The following is a 20,752-nucleotide window of genomic DNA, read 5'->3' on the forward strand; positions in this document are numbered from 1 at the left end:
ACAAGTTGGGACATTGTACACAGAGACATTGCTTCTTCCCCATAATTGATGGCTACCCCCACAATGCATGACCCACAATCCCTATGGGGATAACTGTCAGCCCAAAAAGGAGGGTCCCTTTGGTGGGGGCATAGGCATGAGAGTAAGGATGGTACCAACATGTGCTATTTACACACTGAATATGTATGTAGCTAATAAAAAATTAAAATTAATGGTAAAAAAGAAAATGTTAAAATTAGTATGCTTTGAGAATGGACAAGTTTTGCTAAATTTGCTCATTGGGTAAAAGTTTGCTTCTTTGTTTTACAAAATAAGATCAGGAGATAAAAATTATTGAGAAAATTTACTACAGCACAAGGAACAGAGTTATATATACCATATTACATAAGTGAGTTCTCTGTACAAATAAGAACTACAAATTGACCGAGCCAATAGAACATTATGAAGGCAGACGTCACCTAACAGAGCTCTACTGCATTTGAAATGACATAGTCTAAGCAGGAGGAGGCCTAATGTCTTTGAGATGAACAATGTAAACCACAATGTATTGAGCATGTATTGTAAGCCAGGACCTTTATCTATGTTAGCATATTTAAACCTTGTAACAACCATAAGTACCACTGTTCTTACTTAAGAGATGAAGAAACACAGAGAAAGCTTTTATTAAATATCTTACATTTAAAGCATCCATACCCGTTTGAATTTTCATTTTTCATTGAGTACTTTAATATATGGATACATTGCAAATTGGGCCCCAAATTATCATCACAGTTGTAACCTGTCCTGTGTGAATTACCATAATCATTAATAACAGGTCTAAAATTACATTCTGGAAAAATAATCATGCATCTTAGCCCTGAGTGATTGTTGAAATCTAGACTAGATGGAGCCTAGAGTATGTTATCCCCTGAGCAACTTATGTGCTATTTTTCTTTTGATTTGATAAAAATCTCATTCACAAAAAAAGGAGAGGGGTTGGAGAGATGGCTTAGCAGGTAAAGTGCTTGCGAACAAAACCAAACGATCCAGATTTGATTCTTAGGACCCATGTATGCCAGATGCACAAGGTGACACATGAATCTGGAATTCATTTACAGTGATTGCAATCACTGGTACACCCACTGTCTCTCTCCCTCCCCCTCTTTCTATTTCCCTCTCAAATAAATGAAGAAAAACTTTTTTTAAAAGGAAACATTACATTATGACCTAAATCATATGAATAAGTCCCGCAACAATACATTGATTAAAATGAAAGCAAAAATGGTCTAGACACATATGTAAAAGCAAGCACTTTTGTCTCACACATGGTGGGGGTGTGGGTAGCTACATCCTAGTACACTACGAAGCTACCTGCACAGTAAGGCCTGTTGCAGTCAGTTTGCATCGCAGGCAGAAATCACCTGACCAAGAGCAGCTTTTGGGAGTAAAGGGCTTATTTTGGCTTTCAGACTTGAGGGGATGTCCCATGAGGGCAGGGAAAAGAATGGGATGAGAAGAGGGTACACATCACACCCTGGCTAACATAAAGTGGACAACAGGAACAGGAGAGTATGCCAAACACTGGCAAAGGGAAAGTGGTTACAATGCCCATCAGCCTGCCCCCAACATCACACGGCCTCCAAGAGGTGCTGATTCCCAAATCTCCATCATCTGGTAACGTCGCATTCAGAACACCTATGTTTGTTGGGGGCACCTGAATCCAACCACTGCAGAGCCCTATAACTTCACAAGATCAGAAGCTATGACCAGGGAGATCCATAGATGGTCCTGTGAGCTCTCCTCCTGTCATCAGTGAACATGCCTACAGGACCGTGTTTGAAATCCCATAAAATCAAAACAGGATAATACTTCCACCATCATTATATCTACCTACTTCTGGAATTCTTGACAATTAGAAGTGCAGTGAAATAGCAGGAGGGAGAACAGGAAAGGGGTTTTGTTCACTTTCTAAGAACATGGAGCATGTGAGATGCTGTGTGACCCACAGAAATGGGCAAGAGGCAAACAGGCATAACTGCCAATTCACTTACCAAGGAATTCTCAAAATATGTAATTAATGCATGAAAATGCTTTCCTTGGCTTAGTGTTCCCCTTATTCGGTATGAATATAGGGTGATTGAAGCAAGTCATGGGACCCCTAGAGTCTAGTATTGAGAGGATGTGTCACTTGAATGTGAAAAGCCAGTAATTGTAATTATGTCCTTTCAGTCATAGAGAACATGCCCAGGGCACATGACTGGAAGAAGCAGTCACTGAGGCACGTTGGTCTCTCAGATGAAAGTGCGAGCAGGAGAGGATTTGGAGGTACCCCAGTCTCACAGCTAATGAACACAGAAAATGTCTCTACCCAACATCCAGCATTATAAGGCTGCTGGGTCAAACTGAAATTATTCTGCTGTATTCAAAATCAAGATATGCACTCTGTTCAAATTCTAGAGCTGGGCTGGAGAGATGGCTTAGCGGTTAAGCACTTGCCTGTGAAGCCTAAGGACCCTGGTTCGAGGCTCGGTTCCCCAGGTCCCACGTTAGCCAGATGCACAAGGGGGCGTGCGCGTCTGGAGTTCGTTTGCAGAGGCTGGAAGCCCTGGCACACCCATTCTCTCTCTCTCCCTCTATCTGTCTTTCTTTCTATGTCTCTTGCTCTCAAATAAATAAATAAATAATGAACAAAAAAAAATTAAAAAAAAAATTCTAGAGCTTTCCCGGATTTCTTTTTCCTCTAGGACCCTCACGTAGAATTTTGTTTTCATTTCCCATTATTAAATTTAGCTATGAATTTCTCTGACAATCTACCTAATGTAGATGTCTGATCACTTGATATCCCTGTGTTCTAAATTCTACTAAATCAAGAAAAGATTGTTTGATCACCCATACCATCTTTCCCTAGAAATTCACATTACACCAGAACCTCTCCTTATGCCTCTGTTAAATCTAACTAATTATTTTCAGACATCGGAATCTGAAACCTGCTCCTTTTCTCTCAATTTGCAATTGCCAATCATATATCCAGTACAGAGCACAATCTTTTTTTGAAATAGCAGAATTGTCTATAGCAGATATATCCAGCTTACACATAATGTTATTAGCAATGCTATTAAGTATCAGCAATGAGAATATTTATGCCAATGACAAGAGAATGGAGGCAAGAACGTCCACTACTGAAAGGTCAGATTCTGCACCCCTGACATCACAAAACACTTTGCAGCACCATCAGCATCATTGTGTGCACATTGGTCACAGTTTGAAAATAAATTTTATAAAATTTCTGAAAAAGAGGGGAATATATGGTAAGAATACCTAAAAATATAGGGGAGTAGACAAAATGCTGTACCAAAAAATGTAAGTAACATTTGGACATATTCAATAATTGCAAAGGTAACCTGTAGTGAAAAACACACCCGTGCTTTCAAATGTTAGTGGCCAGCACTGGAATCCACTGCTGCTTTACGATTTGACCAGGACGACAGCATTCAGTGCCTTCACTGACATCCCATTTATACCAGAAGGGCAGATACAGATTTACTATGGACTAATTGCCAGCTTCTTTCATTAAGTAGAATGTTTAGCAAATACCTGAAATTCATAAAGTTCAAATTGGTGGTCGTGCATGTGTCACAGTGATGCACAATAACCTCACAGAGCATGAAGTCCCTCAGTGGGTGGCTGTCTTGTACCTGTGCTCAATGTCAGATCCATAGGTCACAGAGCACACATGTCGTTACATGATGCTGCCACATCATTCTAATGAGTCAATAAGTATTTACATGAATGGTTTTCCTATCAAGTGTGGCACAGAGGTAAGTGACCCTTCTGAGGCCTTTGGAACTAATGCCAGTGAAGAAACAATGGAGACACAAAGGGACACTTGGCTGAAGCAGCTCACCCCTGAACAGAGTTACTGAAACTATTTCTGAGAAGATCACTGACCACATGCCTCAGGATTGCAAAAGAAGGAGACCTGTGAGGAAGACAGGCAGAGAGGACTGTCCCTTTCCACTCCTCCCTTTCTAGGTGCCTCATTACAAGACCAAAATAATTTTTGGTCACATTATGTGGATGTGGTTGGAGGTAATATGACAGAAGACCTACAGTGTTAGGCAATCAGCCACATACAACTTATGCAACAGATGATGAAACTACACAGAAAATGAAGCAACTACAAAGACACTTACCTTTCATTAAGAAGATTCATGAAAAATCCTTTTGGTACATGTTCATTCTGTGCATAAATATCAAAAACACAGTCATTTGTCGTATCTTGAAAAATATGCTTCTTGGGATTTGTTCTCCAAAAGCACTTGTTTCCAAAGAAATCGCCACATATGTGTGGAATGTTTGACAACAGGAAGACAAAAACGAGGGAGAACCTCCTCTCCATGTCTGTCAAGACATAAGCATGAGCAGAGGTAGGGCCTGTGCTGTCATGCAGATATTCATCATACATGAGATATGTTTGTGCATGTCCATGGGTGTCTGTTTTATCTCTGTGTCTGAATGGAAGGGACACTCAACTTCCCATGTGATTTTCCCCACAGCCTGTTCTCTCCTCTCTGGAGGAATATGAGACGCTCTGCCCTGGGCATCTGCATCTGAGGTCCCATCCGAGTGACAAACAGAGGATGAAAAACATGTTGTGAAGATCCTCTTCTGCCTCAGGTGCCATGACCTCACTCATGTCCACGGACGCCTGCTCGGGGAGGAGTTAATCTGACAAAATATTTTCCCAGGTCTGTGCCAATAGTGATTTGTTCGAAGATCAGTTGAAATTATGTAAGAGGATTACATAGGAAGGTCCAAGAAACATGTGAATTGAAAGGATCAGAAAGGGTCTATGGGAGTCAGAGCTCAGGCAGAACCATGGGTCCTACATAGTTAACTGCCAAACACAGGCAGTGGCTTGCATGTGCCCAGTGTACAGTCACCCAGAGAACTCACCATCAGTATGTCAACCATGCCCTGAAAATTCCCAGTCACATGTGGAGAATTCCAACAACTGCACATATTTTCCCATGTTTCCATTACCAATCATGAAATTCTCAACTTCATGGTCAATTGAACTCTGTCTGGTCAGTCCCTCAATGTCAACACAGACACTAAGCTTCACATGGATTCCCACACCATGACTCCCTCTCTGCTGCTCAATCCCCATGGATATTTATCTTGTGGTGATGTCTTTATTCATCTAAACCATTGTCTTCCTCCATTGTTTGTGCTTATCTGCATATAGCTTAATGTCTAAGAAACATCCATATAGTTAAAGGTAGGGAATAGAGTCCTTGGAGAGAATTAAGAGGCAGATACAGAAATACAAAGAGTGGAATCCATTATGGAGGGAGGGAGAAATTTAATCCTTCATGAGAGAAAATATCTAGGATAATGCCTAGAACATATATGTATATTTCTTCTTTTATTAGTGAGTGAGCATCTCAAATAGTGGATTTCACAGGATATTTCCATACACATATAACATTGTGTTGCACATTGTGCATTAACCACACTCCTGTTCTCTCTTTCCACTGGTTCCCATCCTCAACCCAAATGTCTCTTCTCTGCTTTTGTATCACGAGTTTACATGTCAGGTTATATTTGCGTGTTTTCTGACTATGAGATAATGTGGTGCTCTTTGCATCGTCCCTCACACGTCACTGTGTCCCTACTCTGTCTCTCCTACTTCCTCTCCCAAGTGTCACTTTCTGACATCTATGTCGTGAGTCTATGAAAGAAGAATGCAGATTAGAGAAATTAGATTAGAGAAAATCTGCTAAACATTATTGTGAGGCTTTCTTGTTTTTTTTTTTTTAACCTGAAGTTCTGTTTCATCTATTTAGAAATAAGTTTCATAATTTCCTTATGATTCAAGGCTGAGTAAAATCTCTAGGTGTTTATATAACAAGTTCTCTCCATGTACTCATACGACAATGGGTGCATAGCTGACAGCTGGTCATGGTGACTCTGAGTTGGGATCCAACCCAAGGGCCAGTATATGTTAGGCAAATGCTTTACCACTGAGCCACCACCTATTCCTGAAGCTATCTGCCAATTCTGTAATTTTCTGAACAGCAGAGTTCAGGGTCTTTTTCTTGCTAATTCATGCAAGAACAGCTTTGAATGGTAACACAAGTAAGTCTTTTTTAACATCATGTGATTTGATTTCATCTTCGTTTATTCATCCACCTGGCTGTTAACATAGTATTTTCTTTTTTTATTTTTTTTTAATTTTTTTAATTTTTATTTATTTATTTGAGGGTGACAGAGAGAGAGAGAGAGAGAGGCAGAGAGAGAGAGAGAGGAGAGTGGGCCCGCCAGGGCTTCGAGCCACTGCAAATGAACTCCAGACGCATGCACACCCTTATGCATCTAGCTAACATGGGTCCTGGGGAATTGAGCCTTGAACCGGGGTCCTTAGGCTTCACAGGCAAGCGCTTAACCACTAAGCCATCTCTCCAGCCCTTAACATAGTATTTTCAAAATTCATCTTAAAATGTCACTATTGGGAAAAATTCTCACATCATTTTCAAGTATTTCTGAAAGGATAGAAAGGAAGTTTCTGTGTCAAGGGGCATGTGGAATATAAGCTATTATAGGTTTCAGCTTACTGTACTCTCTAAAGACAATATAAAGTTTATTCCTAAAGGGAATGCTCCAATCAGAAAAAGGAGGCTTAGTGGATGTCCCTCCCCTCCTTTTTTTGGTGTTTCAAGATAGGGTTTCTCTCTTGCCCAGCTTGACCTGGAATTCGCTATGTAGTCTCAGGGAGTCCTTGAACTCGCAGCAATTCACGTATCTCTGATTCCCAAGTGCTGTAATTAAAGGCATGCACTACTATGCCTGGCTCTGTTTTTCTGGTTATGTTTTTGTTTTCTTTTTTGAGGTAGGGTTTCATTCTTTCCCAGGCAGACTTGGAATGGAATTCACTCTGTAGTCACAGACTGGCCTCTAACTTATAGCGATTCTCCTACCTCTGCCTTCTGAATTCTGGTATTAAAGGTGTGCATCACCATGTCATGATGGTCATCCTGTTGGAGTAAGGTGCAATCTCATAGTTGTTTTAATTGACAAATTTCTGATGGCTAAGTATATCCAACATTTCTTTAAGTGAGTGCTGGTCATTTGTATTACTTTCAATGAGAATTCCCCACTTTTTTCCTTCCTTTCTTCCTTCTTTCCTCCTCTCCTCCTTCCCTTCCTTCCTTCCTTCTTTTCTTCCTCCTCCACCTCTTCTTCTTCCTTCTTGTTCCTTTTCTTCCTTTCTTTCTCTTTTCACTTCCTTCCTTTCTTCTTCCTTCCTTCTTTCCTCCCTTCCTCCCTTCCTTCCTTCCTTCCTTCCTTCCTTCCTTCCTTCCTTCCTTCCTTCCTTCCTTCCTTCCTTCCTTCCTTCCTCATCCCTCTGTATTTCTGTATTTCTTTCATTCACTATGTAGTCCGAGTCTGGATTGAACTCAGTGATCCTCCTCCTTGGACTCCTGAGTGCTCAGATTAAAGGACGTGAAACAGCATGGGAGACTGCTCAATGGTTAAAAGCACTTGCCTGCAAAACTTGAGGATACAGGTTAGATTACCCAGTGCCCACTTTGTGCCGTACATGTTTTGAAGTTTGTTTTCAGTGGCAGGACTTCTTGTGCATATGTCCGAATTAAGATTTAACCAGTCTCAAGTGATATTTACAAAGACCCTCTAACTAGACAAGAGAGAAAAAGATAAAAACAAAAAGTAAAACAGGGACTAGAATAAACAAAGGAAATAAAATAGAGATAAGGTGCCTGGAGGGATTGCTTAGTGGCTTAGGCACTTGCCTGCAATGCCAAAGGACCCAGGTTTGCTTCCCCAGGATCCACACAAGCCAGATGCCCAAGGGGGAACATGTGTCTGGATTGCATTTGCAGTGACCAGAGACCCTAATATGCCTATTTTTCTCTCTCTCAAATGAATCTATAAAAAATCTTAAAAATGACACAAATGTGGGTGTGGTAGTGCATGTATACTAGCATATCCTTCATATCCTCTGACTCCCTCCATAATGTTGCTACCTCTAGGGGCCACTCTTGTACATATCACGTCTAAGAAATCAGCTTTTTTTTTGCATTTGTAGTATGTGGTGGTGGTGTGTGTGTGTGTATGGCATATGCACATGTATGTGTAGATGTATTTGCAGGCATATGGAGGCAAAAGAGAAAGTCCAGTGCTCTCCTGTTACTTATCCACATATTTCCTTAAGACAAACTCTTTCTCTCAATATGGATCTGTGGTTTTCATGAGCCCATGTGATTCTCTGGTCTCTGCTCCCCACAGGACTACATGGTCAGGTCCAGCTGCTTACATGAGTCCAGGGGAAGTGAATGTGGGGTGGTCTCAGGCCTCCATGCTTGTGGCAAGCACTCTTTCCTGCTGAACCATATTCTGAGACCTCAAATCAACTTTAAAATTTCCACATATACATTAAATCACATGGTACTTGTATTTCTCTTCCTGACTTATTGTATGTATCATGATATTCTCCAGGATCATTCATATTATTGTAAACAATAATAATTTTGGAAAACGTAGCCTATAAACACTGAATCTTTTCTATTTTGATGACTTTTTTTTTGCTGTTCTCCACATCCATCACATGTAAATACTTCCAAAATGGTGCAGGTCTTTTGTACATAATGACAGCTGCTGTGAGGTCATAAATGCAGTGGCCACTCCATGTCTGGAAGACAGCATTCCACAGCACTCCTCTCCATTCTCTGGCTCTTACATTCTTTCTTCCACCTCTTCTGCTGTGTTTTATGAGCCTTGGAGGATGTATAGAGGTGTGTCATTTAGCAATGTGGTATGGGTGTCTCTTTAGCACTGAACACTCAATATTAGTCACTTATGGTCATCACTTTGATGAGTTTTAAGCTTCTATAGCTAAAGATGATGGTAATTCTAATCTATGGGCATAAACATAAATATTTAGAGGGCAATTTGATGGTCACAACATATCCATTTAACTAAACAACAGTTGCAACTCCACTCACCCAGCATCTATGTCCTTCCTAGCCATGGACCTTTGTCTAGATTTGCAGTACCAGGAGTGAATTCTCCTGTCATGTAATAGGCCTGAATCCTTATGAGAGAGAAGTTGATTACTCCATAACCGATGTGCCACTCTTGCATCTGTCAGTCTGTCTTACCTGGCTGATCCATTGTATAGTGGGTAGTTTCCACTTCTTTGTATGACTGCTGATGACTCTTCCCACACCCCATAGCATCTTGCACAGAGCCTTCCAGCACTATGACAGCTATCCCCTGCCAAATGGTCTTGACTCTCTCCATAAGCAGGAAATACAAGCTAGATTCTGAGGCCTTCTTTCCATTTCCATGTCTGCTCTATTTACTTGTGTTGCATCCTGCCCCAACCAATCTGGAAGTTAAATCTTCAGAATAGGCTGTTAAAATGTGTGGAACAATTGACATGTGTGGGTACATGTAGGTGTCTATTGAGCCATCTGTATTAACCAGAGGGCATATAATTCTTTTTATTTGGGGAAACATACAGGGATGAATGGAGTGGCTTTTGTGTCCTTGGCAAACATGGAGGTTGTTTTAGATGAGCACTTATTCCTTGATACTCAGCTCTCCAGGACCAAGTCTGAAAGAAAGCTGAAGATGAATTCCTGTGTTGTTGGGGGCATCATGACTGGGGAGAAGAAAGAAAACTTCTCCAATCCAGTCGTCTACACTCTGGAGCACATCCAGGTTTGTCAGGAGACCTCTGTCCATGCACAGAGAAGCCCTGTTTCTCCAGTTGCTACAATACTCATTTTTAAATCAGGCTTTTATTTTGAAGGGGTCATAGATTCAGTTGTGTGGAGACAGCGATGTGGGGAAAGCATTTTCAGAGTAAGCATGAGGACCTGAGCTGAGACCTCCAACACCCATGTAAAAGCCAAACATGGCAGTATGTGCCTGCACTCTCAGCACTGGGGAGGAGGAGGTGGGAGGATCCCCAGGGGTCACTGGACTGCTGGTCAAGTCGAACTGGTGAGCTCCAGGCTCAGGGAGACTGTCTCAAAGAATAAGGCAGAGTGATCAAGGAAGATACCCAATGTCAACCTCTGATCTCCATATGCACACGAGTACCCTCACATGTGTGCCCATGCACATATAAACATGCATCACACACATGCACACCACATGCACACACTCATTCCACAAAAGAAAAATTGTTGAGAGGAATCGCATATACCTGGGTTGGGCACTGCCAGGCACAGGCTGGAGCCTTCAGGAGATGGACCTGAGCCACCAGGCATGGCTAGAGACTACCAGGTTACAGGAGGCCACGCCCTCTCCAATGGTGGCACACCCAATCTTAGGCTTTGCCCTGTGACCTTTGGCCAGTTGCCTGGGAACCTCCTTATATTGTATCAGCCAGCACATGAAGTGCCAAGAAAAAAAAAAAAAAAGATCATGTTTAACTAAAGCCTATGGTGAACTGAAGTTTTATGTAAACGATGTCATTTGTTGCGTGACATCATAAATATAATTACTCAGTTTATGTTTTAGGTGAACTTCAACTTACATAGAGGATTATTGAAAACAAAAAAATTCTCTTGAGGTGGTGACTTATAATTTGCCAAGTATGTTAAAAAGATTGTAATGTCCTGTTACTTAAAAGGAGGAGGCAACTGAACTGATTTCTAGGGCAGCCTGCCTCAAGACAGGAACAAAATATGCCTTAGTTAATCCTGATAAAAGCATTTCCAACTGTCTTAGAGGAATTAATGATATAGATATAAAGTGTCTTTAATCTAGACTACATGCTTGTCAGCGAGTAATAAGATTAATAACTTTGGTGTAGTTACTATTAATAGTCTTATAAACATGGTTAATTATGGAGTGAGATGAGTTGAATGAAGAAACTGGGAAGGAACTTTTCAATGGTGGACATAAAACACTCATTAAAAATGCTTTTTGAGTAGTACTTAGATCAGAATGGTAAAGTATGTGGATAAAGGTGTGCATATGTAGTAAAGAATTTTCAGGCTAAACCTAAACACCATGCCTAAAGATAAAGATTTTTCAAATGTTTACAAACTCTTAAGGATGCTCTAATTGATTTAATTTCAGTCACTATAATCTGTATGCCCCTCTTAGGGAAAATATGTTGGGATATCTTGCTTAAGCTTTATGACATTTAAGTCATGGGTAAAACATAATTTTTATGTTAATAAAAATTCCTATTACATAAAATTAATAGCTGTCAAGATTAAGCTAAAATCTGGTTGCCAAATGTTTTCTTTCAATTAAAAGAGATTTGTCAACAGTTATGTTAGAATTTAGCTAGTGTTGTAGCTCAATTAAGACCAAACTCTGCTCTACTGTATGTAAAATAACTGTCTCTTTCTGTAATCTTAAGTCCACTGTTTACAACAAAATTAACTCTTAAGACATATTCCCTACTTTAGGGTACAGCCTCATGCTCAAACAATGGTGCTCTTCTGTAAAAAATAATTTCAGGTACTGTGGTTCTGTTTCCAATGTTCTCTGGGTAATTGGTACCCAGACAGGTATCTAAACTAACCAAAGATGTTTACAAACACAGGTGCTAAGGCCATATAGTATCTTACTTGTTATTTTCTGAAAATTTCTAGGTTGAATTAATTAGTTTGTTTTTAAATTAATTGGTATTGTTTTAAAGACTAGTAACAGGTTCTGCCTGTATTTATAGCTATTGGATAGTTAAAGTGTAAGATGTAACTACTTTCTATGCCTGAGATATGGCTTATGCTGCCACAGGACAAGGATCCTGAGGTGAGCTCTAATGAATGCATTAGTTTCATAGAGTGAAAGGATCTGGTTCTGAAGTGTCTTGCTGAATAGGATAAATATGACTTCTGTTTCCTTGTCATGGAGACACTAAATGCTACAGAGAAGACTGTGAGCTCAGGACTTAGAAGAGCTGAATATAGAGCAAGAATATAGGAGGTTCCAGGACCATCTGAATCTCTCCACATCCCACTTTTCTTGAGTATGTTACTTAACCATTTGAGTGGAACCCAGCTTGCTTCTCTCAAAACAGAACAAGAAAATTAACAATGATAACTAATATTTATATGGCTTGATATGTTACAGACCATATTTATAAATGCCTTCTGAACCTTAATTTAATCTTCCTGAAACAACCACATAAAACCTTATTATTAATATTCCTCTTGCAAAGAGGTTAGAGCAGCTATGCATCTCATCCAATCTCTTAACACCTGTAAACTTGCAAAATCATGTCAATTTCTTAACCATCCTTTGACACAGTCTAGAGGAGCTAATGCTCCACATAAGGGATATTATGTTTAACAGACAGGCACTCATTTAAATGTACCACAAATTTAAAAGTAAAACAGGTTATCCTATTTCACTCCCTGAAGTTGGAGCATTTCATGTCTGCATGTCTGGGCTTCAGCAAACAAGTGGCAATGACTTCAGCTTTTTTCTTTTTTATTCTTTATTAGTTATACACATATTCAGTGTTTAAACAGCACATGTTGGTAGCATCCTTAGCCTACTCCAACCTCCAAAGGGACCCTCCTCATTGGGCTTGTCAGATATTCCCATGGGGATTGTGGGTCATGCTTTGTGGGGATAGCCATCAGTTATAGTGAACAGGCATTGTATATGTGTATAACTTCCCAACTTGTGGATCTAACAATCTTTCCATCCATTCTTCTGTCAATTTCCCTGAGCCATGTTGGGTTCATTTTAGGTCTACTTCATTTGAGAGGTCTTGGGAGCCTCTGTGTCTCTGGATCTCTGGTTTGGTAGGAGTTGATTATTTTCTGTGTCTATTTCCTTCACATTTATGCTGGTACCAGGTTCACCAAGAAAGCAGCACTCTTACTCATTTTCCCAATTACTCTTGGTTTCAGCTGGGGCCCTGGTGACGTGCCATGGGCTGATTCTCTCCTCAGGTCTTGCGTCCATATGAGAAAGAGAAGCAGATTCTGCAATGGAGACTAAAGTCAGGACTGGATAAATGAGATAACCATTATTAGTTTAGAGAAAATTCAACAGTTGTAGAACCTCTCTTAGCCCAAGATTTGTGGGAGCTTGATAGTGGAGAGCTAACTCATATTTTGGATATGATTCTGACTTGTTTACCAATTCCAGCTGTGGGTTTTATTCCACTGAGAGTTAGTTACCCACTATGGCTATGTGTCACTATTGCACTTGGGTGAGCATCATGTCAGGATTTTTTTCTGCTGAGTAGTGTAGACAATGAGTTGCTTAGACAGATGTTTTCCATTTTCCTCCAGTCGCTCATGGAGCACATTCTGGCACTTGAGAAGCTAACTGTCTGGGGACTAACTCTCTTCCAGATTCTAGCTAGTTCTCTTCATGTTCTGTACCAACAGCATATAGTGTCTTTGGCAGTAGTGTCTTACAATTAGCACTTGGTTTGTACTCAAGTGCTTGGCTTCATCTTCTTCAAGGAGGGATTCATATGGGTAGGTGGTGGCTCACAATATTGCCAAAAAGGGATAGAGGTGTTGAAGTTTGAAGGATGAGCCTTGAATTATTAACTTCAAGGTCACCCCCTTGGAGCTTAATCCAGAGATCAGAAAGTGCTTATCAGGAAGGCAGGGAGATTGTTCCGTGGGTAAAGTTCTTGCACACAAGGATGAGAACCTGAGTTGGGATCTCTGGGATCCACATAAGATGATGAGTGTGGTGTCACATATTTGTAATCCCAGTGCCAGGGTGGTGGGGACAAGAGGCTATCTAGGGCTTGCTGGCCATATATTCTAGCCTGGTCTGTCAAGTTTAGGTTCAGTGAGAAAGCTTGAATCAAAAATAAAGTGTAGTGTTTGAGGAAGATATCTGATGTCATTGACCTCTGATCTCCACATGCATGCACAGACATGTGTGTCCATATGTGCAGTAGATATCTGATGTCACTGACCTCTGATCACATGCATGCACATGTATGTGTGCCCATATGTGGAGCACAGACACACACACACACACACACACACACAAACAGAAATTGCTGATGTCACATCCACTCCTCAGCTATGCAGTTAGGACTTGATAGTTGGAATGTGGAATCCATCCATAGGGCACTTTTATCTTCAGGAAGGTACTATTTTCTTCTTTCCCAGACTTTCATGACTATCTCAATGGAGAATCTGCTTTACACACAGAAACTCAATGCAAGACATTCTGGGAAGTGTAGTTTGTAGATGTTCAGCCTCAGTAACATGGAAGTTGGTGGATATACCAGATGTAGGAATGAGCGCTGAGGGGTATCAGTGGATGCATGAGGAGCATGGACAACATTCAGGTCATGATGGGTATCAGGAGAAAAGCTTCTGAGACCATGCTGCCAACTCAAAATGGCCTGGGTAATTTTTTCCTGCTTAGGGGAGGAGTGGTTTTTGATCCTGTCTGAAGCCAACAGTGGATCTGCTTCCTAAAAAATGGAGTTCTCCTTGTACATCATTAGCCCCATGGGGACCATCAGCTCACTGCTGTGCCTCATCTTGAGCATCGCCACCTTCCTGCTATGTTGTGCCATCCAGAATCACAACACGTATATCTGTAAGACCCCCAAAACGAGGACCCCACACTCTGCCTGGATATGGCGACACCCCAAATCAGTCACGAGAAGCGGTCTTGATGCAAACTGTAAGAGGATTTTATTCCAAGCGTGCTGGGGCCCACAGTCGTACACCGCACAGGGGTAGAGGACTTCAGAGCCCCGAATGCAGGAATGGGACAGATTTATAGGTTTCTAACAAAGCCTGTGTATTAGACCAGTCAGTTTTTTAATATCAGGAGCCCGCGGGGTGCGAGCCAGTCAGTTTGTGCCACCCCATAATTTTTAAGCCAATTAGTTTAATTTGTTCAAGCCCCTCGTGGACCAATCATTCTCTTATGACCTTGGTGGTCAGCATTTGCGCAGGTCCTTGGGTGGGAGTAGCAGAGTGTGGTATCAGTCTCCTATGACCTTGGAGGTCAGCATTTGCGCAGGTCCTTAGGTGGGGGTAGCAGAGTGTGGTATCAGCCTCCTATGATCTTGGTGGTCTGAGGCAGGCTGCTACAGCTTATGGTGCAAGCTACTAAGGCTTACAGTGTGGGCTATTAAGGCTTATGGTGCAGGCTATTTAAAGAAACCAAATAAGTGGTTTACTTTATTACTTATTTCCCATCCTTGAGGGCTATCTCATGCCCTTTATACCTAGTTTTATATTAGGAGCAGGCTCTGATATAATGAGAAGAGGGATTCTTTACTTTCTTTTAACAGAGAGTAAAGCCTGGAGTTTGAGGTATGCAGGGGCCCGCTTAATCTCCCTTTGGAGCATGATAGTATTACTGGGCTTCTGAATTCTTGGGCCTTTCATATCCACCTCCATCTCTGCTTATGTCTCTTCTTGGCAAAGCTTCTCTTCCTCACAGGTGTAGAAAAGACTGCGCACCAGGTCAGAATCCCTTACTATTCTCCTACCAAGCTCTTCAACTGTCCCCTGTCTTCTGATACCTCCTATCTCGATACTTTCCCCAGGGCCTTTGCACATGCTGTGCCCTCCTCCCTAATATCTCTCCCAGTTGACTTCCTTTATTTATTTATTTTTGACAAGTATCATTTCACAATCTGTTCCCTAGAGCTGGGAAGATGTCTCCATGGATAAAATACTTGCTGTGACATGTATGTATTCATACTCACACACACAACATACATACACACAACAAAAATAATAATAAAATAAATTTTGTGATCATGTTATGAATTGCTTCAGTTCCTTCTTTTACTCAACTAACAGAATCAGTGTTTCTTATATATAGTAACTTACCCTCAAGAGACAGTGAGCAATGTCTAGAGACAGTTTTGATGATCCCACATCTGGGGTGATGCTACTGGCATCAAGTGGACAGTGGTCAGGGATGGTGCATGGCAAATTGTGCAGCATGGCCTCTCTCTCACCCAGTATTAAAAATGAATAGTGATATGTCTCAGGGGATAGGGAGATGGCTCAGTGTGTAACATGCTTGCCATGTGAGTGTGAAGACCTGAGTTCATATTTCCAGGACCCATGTAAAAATCTGGGTATATTTGTTCATGTCTCTAATCAAACTGCTGTGTGGCGCAGAACAGAAGATCCTTGTCTAAGTAGTCTAGCTGAACTTGTGTGTTCTAGGTTCAGTGAGAGACTTATTTCAATACATAAGGTGGAGAGCAAATGAGGGAGATACCTGATATTGACTTCTGGCTTCCCTTTACATGCACACACATGTCCATGCATACCTACACACAAGTGTACCCACAAGCCTATTAATATAGATGCAATGTACACACATGCCACACACACACAAACTTCACTTAGAGAACAAGTCACCTATAGGTTATAGTTTGCTGAGCCTTCCCACAAGGTTTTCAGATTGTCATTAACATGAACAAGCAACTGTATATGTAGCAGACAGATTCAGGTTCACTGAGATGAACTTCCAGACCAAGCACAGTTATGGAAGAAGGGATATTTATTGAAGTTTACAGATCCAGGGGAAGTTCCATATTGGCCAAAGGATCTGGTCTGCCTTCACAGGTCCAAGCAAAGAGAGAGAAGTCCAAGCCAAAAAGCCAAAAGCCACAGCACACTTCAGGAACTCCAGCTAGGCACACTTTGCATATCTTTAGATTGAAATCTAAAACCCACCACCACATTTTAAGAGCCACCCAGTGACATTGCCTCCAGCCAGGTGACTGCAGATGCAATCTACAAACAAATAAACAACTGAATATATTGGGGGCCATCTATGCAAACCACCACAGTATAGTTGGGACAAAAGTATTCTAGCTGAATCACTAAGTGTCACATTTCCCAATGGCTCTCCATTTCAGAGAAACAGAACAGCAGATCACATTATCCAGTGGCTTGCTTGCATCTGGAGAGGAGTAACCATGTACTTACAGAAATATATGTGGAATGATGGGGTATGGGGAGGTGGCAAGTGTGCTTGCCACATAAACATGTGGGTCTGAAAGGACCTAAATTATATACCCAGTATCCATGTAAAAATCTAGGTGTGGCCACACATGCCTGGAAACCCAGTTTTATGTGTAGTGAGGACAGGAGAATTACTGGGACTCATTGGTTCAATAGTTTGACCCAAAACAGCAGCTCCAGATGCAGTGAGGGACTCCATGTCAAGGAAGCATGTAGATGAGCCATACAGGAGACACATGATGTTCTCCTCTGGCCTCTACATTTGCATGTGTGGGGCATTTACAGAGGAACACACACACACACACACACACACACACACACACACACACACACCACATGCTATACACACACTCCAAAATTTATAAAAATAAAAGAAACACAGACCCAAGAAATATTTGTGCAATGAACAAATGGGCCATGTTTGTGGAATTTTCTTTTCTTTCTTTTTCCTTTGCTTTTTTTGGGGGGGTGTTTTTTGTTTTATTTATTTATTTATTTATTTATTTATTTATTTATTTATTTTGAGGTAGGGTATCACTGTAGCCCAAGTTGACCTGGAATTCACTATGTAGTCTCAGAATGTCCTTGAACTCAAGGCAATCCTCCTACCTCTGCCTTCTGAGTGCTGGGATTAAAGGAGTGTGCAACCATGCCCTGCTTTTTCATTTTTTTAATTCTTTATTTTTTTTTAATTTTTTTTGTTCATTTTTATTTATTTATTTATTTGAGAGCAACAGAGAGAAAGAGGCAGACAGAGAGAGAGAGAGAGATGGAGAGAGAGAGGGAATGGGCACTCCAGGGCCTCCAGCCACTGCAAAAGAACTCCAGACATATGTGCCTCCTTGTACATCTGGCTAACGTGGGTCCTGGAGAATTGAGCCTCGAACTGGGGTCCTTACGATTCACAGGCAAGTGCTTAACCGCTAAGCTGTCTCTCCTGCCCTATGTTTTGAGGGAGGGTTTTTGCTCTAACTCAGGCTGACCTGGAATTCACTATGTAGTCTCAGGGTGGCATTGAACTCAAGGCAATCTTCCTACCTCTGTCTCCTGAGTGCTGGGAGTAAAGACATGCACCATTATGCCCTGATGGGGGAGGAGGCTGATGCTTGTGCTTCTCCTCTGTAGACAGCCTGCAGCATCATTGCAGGATTTCTGCACTGCCTATTCCTTGCCTGCTTTTTCTGGATGCTGGTGGAGGCTGTCATGCTCTTCCTCATGGTCAGGAACCTGAAGGTCCTGAATTACTTCAGCTCTCGCAATGCTAAGATGTTGCATTCTGTGCCATTGGCTAAAGGTTCCCAGGACTGGTGGTCATCATCTCTGCCAGTTTGCAGCCACAGGGCTATGGAATGCATAATCGGTGAGTGACATTTTCTCTTTCTAAAAAGTCTGCTTATGTTTCACGATTAACTTCACGAGATTAATAGCATGGTTACCAAGAAAGTGGCTTTTTTTGGTGTGTGTGGTGGGGGGGGGGGTCCCTGGGTCCTCGGGGCTGTAGTTCCCTGAAGACATCCATGCAACCATGGAGAGCAGGGTCTTGAGTGGCTGTGAGTGTAAATGGATGTACACCTGGGAGCCGACTTCAGAGAGTAGTTCCATTTATGCAATAGGGAAATGGGTTTATGAGTAGTTAAGAGTGGGAACAGGGTCCTAAGGGGATTGGTGGGCTCAAAGGTTGCAAGTGGATGCTTAGGGGTGTTCATTATGTCACATAGGGAGAGAGTCATGCGATCTACATAGTGGCGGGAAGAGGATCAAAGGGGGATGGGCTGTGTGAAGGCTGCTGGCTGACACCATGTAAGGAGTTTCCTAGGCAACTGGCCAAAGGTCACAGAGTTATGAGCAAAGCTTAAGTCTTATTTTAATGTCCAGGTATCCCAGGCTTCCTGCCTGTGTACAACAGCTCCCTTATTTTTTTTATAATGGGGAGCTGTCATCATATGGAATGAAATATTTATAGTTTATTGTTGGACATAGGCAGGGCCCTGGATTAAAGTAAACCTAAGCTGTCTGACATGAAGGACCCAAGCTAAGGAGTGGTCATAGAAGCTCTAGCCTCTGCTGGCCATACCTTGGGGACACGACAGGCAGGGGAGCTCCTCTCTCCTTTCTTATGGGTTTCAGTGAGTCAGTATCGTCCCCACATTCTTGGGGGTAGCAGTGATCCTGGACCCTCAGGCAAAATCTCAGACCCTGAGAACGGCAGGAATTAAATCCACTCCTTCTCCCATTGGATACCTGGACATTCAGATAAATCTTCAGCTTTGCCCGTAACCTTGTGGCCATTTGCCAGGTGCCTAGGAAACTCCTTATCAGCCTTAGCACAGCCCTGAAACTCTGTGTAATCACCCAGCTCTCTCCCTAAATGCTGCACTTCACTCCCTGTGTGCTGGAATGACCCGAGGCATAGGTTAGTAAACTTTAAACCCACCAATTCCCTTAGGATCCTCTTCCTATTAAGAGGGTCTCGTGTAGGTATTGCTAGGCACTGTGAGGTCTTGGATAGTGAGGCCAAATTCTGTCCAGGCAGTTGTATGTAAGGAGGGGTACCCTTCTTTGGATCTTAAATTCTTTCTGCCACCTCTTCCACAGTGGACCCTGAGCCGTGGAGGGTGTGAGATGTTTCAGTGCTGGACACTCCTCCTACCCTTCTTCTCAGCAATATGTTGCCTCTTGGGTCATCCCAGTGGTCATTGCCATCTGAAAAGAGAAGCTGCTCTCACCAGAAGTGAGAGTAGTATTAATATATGAGTATGAATATTAAGTGTAGTGCTTTCAGGGAAATTTGGTGAGAGTACTATATGTATTTATCCAGAAAAGAGCAGGCTTTATACCTCTAAGGCACATGGCCACCCCTGGCATAGGTTTTTGATTAGGTTTACAGTACCAGGCATGCATTCCCTCTCTTACATTGGGCCTTCAGTCCAATTAGAGAGCAGTTGGTTTCCCCCAGAGCAAACATGCCACTATTGGCATGCCTTCATTGAGTCCCATAAGTTTTGGTAGGCTGTGTTTTCATTATCGTTCAAATCTAGGACATTTTCAATTTCTTTTTTGATTACTTCCATGACCCATTCATTGTTTAAAAGTGTGTTGTTTACTCTCCAGGACTTGATGGAGTTCTTGATGTGTCTCTTGTTGCTAATTTCTAGCTTTAAAGCATTATGATATGACATGATGCAGGAAATTTCCTGACTTTATGAAGGTTTGCTTTATGGCCTAATATATGGTCAATTTTAGAAAAGATTCCATGGGATGCTGAGAACAATGTGTATTTTGTAGAGTTGAGGTGGCAAGTTCTGTAGATATCCATTAGGTGTAGTTGATCTATGATGTTGTTGAGATCTATTATTTCTCTGTTTATTTTCTGTTTGGATGATCTGTCTGTTGATGATAATGAAGTATTGAAGTCTGTGACCATGATGGTGTTGGTGTTTATTTCTATTTTATTGTCAAGTATATTTTGTTTGATAAACTGTGGTGCACCTGTTATTGGCATATATATATTTGTGATTGTGATGTAGTCATGGTGTATAATTTCCTTGATGAGTAAGAAGTAGCTTTCTTTGTCCTTTTTGATGACTTTTGTTTTGAAGTATACTTTATCAGATATTAACATAGCAATTTCCTCTTGCATCTTATTGAAATTTGTATAGAATATCATTTTCCAACCTTTCATCATGAGGAGGTATCCATCTTTAGTTGTGAGGTGGGTTTCTTGAGGAGAGAAGATAGAAGGGTCCAGTTATTTCATCCATCCAGATAATCTGTGTCTTTTGATG

At 41.5% G+C, this 20,752-nt stretch overlaps 2 protein-coding genes across 2 annotated transcripts in view; one reads left to right on the forward strand and one right to left on the reverse strand.

Moving 5' to 3' along the window:
- The window catches only part of LOC123455048 (vomeronasal type-2 receptor 116-like), a 40,526-nt gene extending 36,148 nt beyond the window's left edge, over positions 1 to 4,378 (reverse strand). The window contains exon 1 of the mRNA XM_045134736.1: positions 4,173 to 4,378. Coding sequence (XP_044990671.1) covers positions 4,173 to 4,378 — 206 coding nt within the window. The remainder of the gene's footprint in view (positions 1 to 4,172) is intronic.
- Positions 4,379 to 14,441: 10,063 nt separating this feature from the next.
- The window catches only part of LOC123455049 (adhesion G protein-coupled receptor E1-like), a 34,198-nt gene continuing 27,887 nt past the window's right edge, over positions 14,442 to 20,752 (forward strand). Inside the window, exons 1-3 of the mRNA XM_045134737.1 lie at positions 14,442 to 14,556; positions 15,364 to 15,443; positions 18,093 to 18,327. Of these exons, the coding sequence (XP_044990672.1) occupies positions 14,442 to 14,556; positions 15,364 to 15,443; positions 18,093 to 18,327 (430 nt within the window). The remainder of the gene's footprint in view (positions 14,557 to 15,363; positions 15,444 to 18,092; positions 18,328 to 20,752) is intronic.

The sequence above is a fragment of the Jaculus jaculus genome, chromosome 15, assembly GCF_020740685.1.
Source record: "Jaculus jaculus isolate mJacJac1 chromosome 15, mJacJac1.mat.Y.cur, whole genome shotgun sequence".
Classification (NCBI taxonomy): Eukaryota; Metazoa; Chordata; class Mammalia; order Rodentia; family Dipodidae; genus Jaculus; species Jaculus jaculus.